The following is an 8243-nucleotide window of genomic DNA, read 5'->3' on the forward strand; positions in this document are numbered from 1 at the left end:
CTCCATTCTGCAATTCGAAACAATTCCTCATGTACACCTGTGTAATTACAAGTACTACTAGTTGAGTCGTTCGTCAAATTCGTTACCTACCCAATTTAAAATGAATAGAAAATTGGTAAGTGTTTATTTGTGTTATAAAGAATTTTCTAATTCTAATTCCAAATGAAAATATTTATAAAATATACATATTAGCAGATCATAAATAAATATTACTTTTAATAAAAATTACGTCAAAGACCTAGTTGATATAAAAATAGCATTAAAAATACATTCCTTGTAATATTCTTATTTGTATGCTCGTTCAGGTTCGAAACTTAAACATTGTGCTTTGTCTTCTACTAAAAGAAACTATGACACAATATAACAATCCAGACTTCGGTGAAATGCAACAATTTCAGTACAATCCATACACAAACGTTCCAAATATATATCAACAGTATCCTAACCAAGCGTACGTTGACAACAAATGGAATCTACAAGAAAATTTCAACTACGAAGATTATAATGACTACATCGAAGATAATACTTGTGTGTGTGACGATTGTGATAATCTGAAACCATCTTGCCGAAATATGTGTCCCAATTGTGCTTCAATACCACCCTTTCCAGGACCTGGCTATGTATTTTTATCGTTTCCTTATCCATATCCCGTAACATCTAAGCCTCGTTCTAAAAAATCAACAAAAACATCACTTACATCTACAGTAATAACCACAAGTGAAGTGACAACCCAAAAAACGACTAAGGGAATTGAGCTTCATTATGAAGAACAAAATGATGTAGCTTTAATTGACAAATTAGATAATTCGAAAGTGCCTGACATCATCTCTAAACCACTCGAAGTGAAAGATAAGAGCCAATACATGATGACGGCATTAAGACGAACCAAGCCTAATTGGGTACCCAAGTATGGAATACTGCCAATTTCTGACCAATTTGCGGAGAAATTGATGTTACAACTAAGAAGCATGAAACTGCTTCATCCGCGTAAAGATTATTTACGTAATGTTGATAATATAAAACTTGTTAATTAGAATCGCTTTACAATATTTAATATATGTTATTAAAATATAATTGTTATTTCTATGAAGCAGTTTGATATATTGTTTTACAATAATTTTTAATATTGATTTTATAATTTATCTATAATATAGGTTTATAGATTATGTTATTTCAGATTTTTTATTTGCAATTGCAATAAAAATATAATTTTATGTTTGTAATAAAATTATTTTTTTAAAACTCCATAGAGTATTGTGAAAAAATATAATTTAGTATTTGAATAAATAATATAAATGCTTACAATAAATGGAGTCAAACAATAATTTGACTTGAGACGGTGGAATGAATAAAATATTTTAATTACAACATACTCGATGCCGTTACTGTCACCAATTTTCATGGTTTGTATATAATTATTTTTTTTTTTTATTATTTAAAAGCATAAAAATCAAGTTCAATATTTTTTCAGCTAATTAACATTGAAATTGTTATATTCATTCATAAAACACTATCTCAGTATGCACCTACTGTATATTTTCAACGACCACAGTCATATACAAGGGCAGCATATTTTGAACAATATGATGATGAGGAATATACATGGCCCACAGAAAATCGCAATAAACATAGAAAAAGAAAGAAATACAATTATTATTCTGGCAGTTCCGAGCTTGATTATGGATCGAAGAGATTAAAATGCAAATGCTCTTGTAGAAAATGTAGGAAAAATAAGCATTCATACTATGACCAACAAAACGATTGCTGTGTATCTTTTTGTATTAAATGCTCAAATAAAAATGATGTATATGATTTCGAATATACGACTCCCACTACGGTTACTGAAACGAATCATGAATCAGATGGTAACTTATGTCCATCATTGCCTTGGTTGGAGTGTTATCAACAAGTCATTTCGATTGATGAAGACACAATTAACGAAATTTATAAGAAAAAAAGTGGCAAAAAGAAACATAAAAAAAGTAAAAAGGAAAAAAAAGGAAAAGATGATGATGATGATGATGAAGAAGATAAAGATAAACGTAAAGACAAAGATAAAGACAAAGATAAAGATAAAGACAAAGATAAAGACAAAGATAAAGGCAAAGATAAAGATAAAGACAAAGACAAAGATAAAGATAAAGACAAAGACAAAGACAAAGACAAAGATGAAGACAAAAATAAAGACAAAGATAGAGATAATGAAAAGGATAATAAAAATGATACAACCACTACTAATACGACAATAACAGAAGCAACAGCAACAACAATAAAAAGGGAATCGGAGTCAACGGTTCCCTATCGAGATAATGATGAAGGCAAATTATTGTTAAATAGTTATTTCCCAAGAAAGAAGCCATGTCTTAGAAATAACTGTTTAAGAGATAATACAGGACGTAAAATAGGAAGATATTTTTATAACGATTTGGTTTTGCGACCTACAGTGGGTAGTACTTCATACAATTTTGCCAAATATTAATTTAATCATAAAATAAATATATTACGATCTTTAACTTTTAAGTTTTTTAAAGATAATATTAATCATACAGATATAACGAAATATGTACTTCGTGACATATATATATATATATATATATATATATATATTATATATATATTATATATATATATATATATATATATTATTTGATAAATTCAATTGGAGTCCAAAAATGTTCGCCAATGTTCGTTTCGACTTTTATTATTTCCTATAATTAATAGGTGAGATATGGTAATACCTTATAATTACTTTATAGCATTAACAGGAGTATATTTAGTTTTGAAATTAATTATATTTTCCGTGATAATAGTGATATTATAATAGAAAAGATTTACCAATAAGTATTTTAATCGTAAGGCTAAATTTGATGAGAATACAAAATTAAATTGTTATCAAAGTACCTAAAATTAATTGCCATTGATTCATTATATAATTCGACCAAGTATAGGAACATTTTGTTTATATATAGTTTACGTCATATACAGAACAGATCACAACTATGTTTATAGCCCGAACTGTAGATTATTTAAAAGATAAATAATTTAATTTATATTAATTAACAAAAAAGTGTATTAATAATAATCTGCGCATAGGCGATCTTATCGCTTAAAGTATCTCACAGACATTTCTTGAAAGTAGTTTTCTAAGAGAAAGATAAGACTAAGATACTAGAAAAATAACTATTTTTTAAAAAAATAATAATAAAGCATACGTCATATGTATGCCAATAATAAAAAAATAATTATATAACATTGATTGTTTCGAGTATTATAATAAAGTTGGAAGTACTGATTCGTCAAAATAAATAATATTATTAAAAAAAAAAGTCTAAGAAAAACATTGTTAAGCTTGAAAAGTTACAACTTTCAAATCTCACTTGTAAAATAACAATATTGAAATAAACTCAGTATGCTAGTTCAATTTTTATTCTTCATGATCAAACATATGTATGAGCGAAATACTTACTTATCCAGTACATTATGTTTTAACAACTGATAATGAAGAACTGAAAATCAATTTACAGCTTCGCAACATTATTTTGAAGGAAATATATCCTCGTAACCATTTGATAACAAGAACGATTACATTTATTCAAAGTTAAGCCAATGTTTGGAACAATAAATAGAAAAAAAATACACTAGTTTCACTTTTTGTAACACTTCACTTCGATCACATGAAGTCATGAAAAACGTTTTAAATATGGCCGAATAATTCGTTTTAATATAAATTACCGGTACAATGCCGACATGCAGCGTGGCCTGACCTTTCAGAAGTTAGCGCGACTGCGCGAGAGTCGCGCGGGGTCACAAACGAATTATTTTTAGAGTTGAAAGTTCGAAATACATCGTTTCAGGCGTCTTTCCTTAGCTACATAAGCTTCCGCTTATATCTGGAGAAACTTAGATAAATATGTTCTTTGCATAGACAAAAAAAGGACTTTAAACTTTTTTTTTATATTATTGATTAGCAAAAGTTCTACATTTCAGTGCAAATGTGTTTTATTTATTACAATACTTTGAAAATTATAATATTATAAGTAGTAACTTATACAATTACGTTATTTAAATAAACGTATTTTTTAAGTGTATAATTCTTATTTATGTTCTTAAAGTTTCAGTATTTATTTATTTAAAAAAAATACGTTTGAAATAAACAAGAGTTAGGTACATTTTAATAAAACAGCAAACACACTCCTTAATAATTTCAGTATACATTGTGTGTTCAGGTGGTATCTATTATAGACTTGGCTCGTGCCTGCTCGACCCCTTGGTGTAAAGGTCAGATGTAATCGAACATTCTATCAACCACGGCTGCCATTAAATTGTTAAGCTTGACCTTTTAACAAACGCTACCTAACTTCGCAGATGAATTGACCGGCTGCTAGATACTTTAATTGATAACATTTAATTAAATTTCTATAAAGTGAATAGTACTTGTAAAAGGAATCTGTGTAAAAATGTTCTGAGAATCTGAAACTCGCAATAGAGCGGCGCGGCGCACGCAAAACTCTAAATGGACTTTGACATTTAAAAATTTAGTAGCGAATGAAACTTTATACAACATGTTAAACATTACTCTAAAAATAAATATGAAATAAAAAACATTGATTTTTATAAAACAAATTAAAGACCATACTTACATTAATTATTATATTTGAAAATCGTTCATTATTATATTAATACTTTAAATAAATAAAGTTATTTACGAAAGGACAAATGTCTAAATTATATTATAACAAAATATAAAATTAACTTTTGATAGAGAGAAAGTGATATTTTATATACCGAAATAAGTTGAATCATTTAATTTCAATCAACGCTAATTTATTTACGTATCGTTAGATATACCTACATGTTCATTTAGAGTACTTAAATTAGGTAATTCAATTGTAGACCAACTGTCGTATACACAGTAATCACAGACTTATGTTTGCCTTAAATTAAAGGTTCTTCCAGTGAAAAGATACATTTCGAATCGGCCGTACCTTTCTATATAAATTAACTTTGAAGACTCTGCCTAGATAAATAAGGGATTTTCCAATTATATAACAAAACGGGAAACCAGCTAGGCCTAGCGTTATCAAAAACCATGCTTAATCATGTTTAATACTTCCATTGTATAAAAAAAAATAAGTACAATAATATTAAATCATTATATTACTAACATAAATTAAACAGAATCAAATAAAATCCTAAATTATATGTAACGCCTGAACAAAAAAATTAAGCAAATGCGTTAACGTGATACATGCTATATATTGGCATAATTTTAGTTAATCCTCGGTATCGTTTAGCTGCAGTCGTGGATGCTTGAGGAGGGGATATTACGTATCGTGGTAGGGAGCACTATCGCACGCACTAGCGAGGAAAGCGTGGATCAAGTAGTTTGTGGTAGAGGTTTATGGAAGCCTGTCTATGTGAGTACCACCCACTCATCCTACATTCTACCGCCAAACAGCAGTACTCAGTATTGTTGTGTTCTGGTTTGAAGAATGAGTTAGCCACAGTAACTACAGGCACAAAGGACATAACATCTTAGTTCTTAAGGTTGGCGGCGCATTGGCGATGTAAGAAATAAGTATCTTATAAGTATTAATAATAGGTACGTGTCTCAAATTTGAACTAAATGAAGACGGAGTCGTTGGTGATCGTTAGTGCTCCAATCACATAAACTGCATTATTATGTAACTAGGTAAAGTTACTGAACCGATTGTAATACGCAATTTGGCCTATGACTGTATAAATATAAGGGTGTATAAATCATCGAAGTTATATGACACGTTATTTACGTGGTAGGGTTTTGTGCAAGCCCGTATGTTTTGTAGCTAGCGAATTCAAAGTCAAGAATCTACCTCTATTCAATATAGAACGCGTTACACTTGTTGATAGTCAAAATACAACTTCCATACATTACAAGAATGTTGCAAAAATGCGAAAAAGTATGTTTAATAAATATATGTATAAAATTAAATCAAACGATAAATTCGATAAAATTAAAAATAAAGTTAGAAATTGTAGAGGAAAATTTTCGTCAAGAGATCCTCTAAAGAGTATATTTAATGTAATTTTTTTTTAAAGTGAAAGAAAAAAGTTATGAAGCATAAAAAAAAAATATTGAAGATATTTTAGCACGATTTGCTTATAACTTCTTTATTTTTGATTTCACGGTGAAAAATAATATAAACATAATTGTTGACAAAGCAATTTGCTACAATTTATATCTTTACAAATTTTCTGTAACCTCAGTAGTTACAGAGATATAGTAAAAAGGCGTTTGCACCCATTTTTCTAAGATGGCTGCCCCGGGACAAAATTCCCAACCTGACAAACTTAGGGTTAAGCTTCTACTGACACCACACATCCCTAAAATAAAATTGCGTCCTCTGAGAAACGCAAGGTGAAATGAAACATTTCATTGGACTATGTATTGGACTATGATTCACAATTTCCGAAAAGTCATTTATGGTTTTGCGTACATAAATAACATTATTAAAAACAATTAAGAAGCGACAATGATTAATAATTTTTTTAATTTACTTTTTATTATATCTTTTAGGCCCCGGTTATAGATTGCACGAATAGCCCTCTCCTGCAATACAAAAATGGTATTAAACTAAATTAAACCAGAAAAGAGTGCCATAAGACATTATACTGTGGAAATATTTATAATACTCTAGGCGAGCCGTATCAATAGTCTATTTAAATCAATCAATCGTCTATTTGTTGATTCTTTAACCGCGTAGGCTGCTGAGCTTTAGTCTAGTCGCGAATCTATTAATATGGGGGCCCCATTTGAGCTTAGAGCTTTGTTCACATCGTTACAAATTGAAGGACGAGAGAAGAGGCTTTATATTTTAAAATTAAAAAAGTCTCATCAGCAAACAATTCTATCGATATATTATTACTTAAAATATGTGCCTTGTCATTTATATAAACGAGGAAGAAAAATGGCCCAAGAATTAATCTTTTAGAGACCCCACCCCCCAGTAACTGGAGTCCCAGGAGATCTCTTTCGATTTACATCAACCCTTTAAATCCGATTGTTCAAATAAAAAAATCAGAAGATTTAAGTGAGTGTCTTTAATAATGAAGTAGCTCCACGTACGTACCACCCACTCATAAGACATTATTTTAAATGAGCTAGTGTAATTACCGGCACAAGGGACATAACATCTTATTTCCTAAGATTGGTACATTAAATATGTTAGTAATGGTTAATATTTCATACAACGCCAATGTTTGTGGGCACTTACAATCAGGTAGCCCTTCCTTTATGTTAAAACAAATGTTATTATGTTAAAGACAGCATACTAAGATGGATTTGAAATTTCATGAAAAAGGTAATTTTTACGTCAAAACGAAAAAAAAAAACTAGAAATCACCTGGGGACCGATCCCAATAGAATAAACTTTGAACAACGCTACGCTCCAGCCGGAATCGCTAACTATATATGAAAAAGAAAAACACCCGCATTAAACATATTACCACCTATCAATGAAGTCGGTTAAAATCTTGCACTACACTAAAAGGAAACACAAATCATACTCAAAAACATATATTTAATTAAACAAACATAATATGCATTTGAATTTTATAGATTTATTTCTTATATTAGGAAGTACACAGCCATTTTTGATAGTACAAAAAGCTACATATATATCATTTATTGAGGTCATTGCCTCATATAACGAGCTAAAAAAATATATTATTGAATTAACCTAATTTATAATAAAATTTAATACCGTAAAGTATCTAATAATTAAAAATTGTACTAACAATTACCTAGACAACATACAAAAAAACGGAATTATTCAATAATTATTATTTACAAATACAATTAGACAATGTTGTGAAAAAATTACTAAGATTTAAAGGAGAATATAATATAATATAGGAGGTGAGGAGGTGAGATGAATCAAAACATCGTGAGGAAACCTGCATGTGTCTAATTTCAACGAAATTTTGCCACATGTGTATTCGACCATCCCGCATTGGAGCAGCTCATATGGTGGAATATGCTCCAAAAACGTTCTTCTCAAAGAGAGAGGCCTTAGCCCAGCAGTGGGAAATTTACAGACTGTTAATGTAAAAGAGAATATCAAGAATATGAAATTAAAACAAAATCTTATCAAAACATTATGTAACGGGGTTACTTTAAAAATGATTTTCTCTTTTAAATCTTAATAATTTTCATTATTGTTTCTCTGAGCTGGAACATGTCACGACATAATCCAATTATTTTA

At 29.4% G+C, this 8243-nt stretch overlaps 1 protein-coding gene across 1 annotated transcript; it reads left to right on the plus strand.

The window, feature by feature from the left end:
* The first annotated feature begins 350 nt into the window (after positions 1–350).
* On the plus strand, positions 351–1034 carry LOC125068373. The gene has a single exon (XM_047677472.1). It carries the CDS (start codon positions 351–353, stop codon positions 1032–1034), a length of 684 nt encoding a protein of 227 aa, XP_047533428.1.
* The last annotated feature ends 7209 nt before the right edge of the window (positions 1035–8243 follow it).

This window comes from Vanessa atalanta, chromosome 13 (genome assembly GCF_905147765.1).
Source record: "Vanessa atalanta chromosome 13, ilVanAtal1.2, whole genome shotgun sequence".
NCBI classification, from domain to species: domain Eukaryota; kingdom Metazoa; phylum Arthropoda; class Insecta; order Lepidoptera; family Nymphalidae; genus Vanessa; species Vanessa atalanta.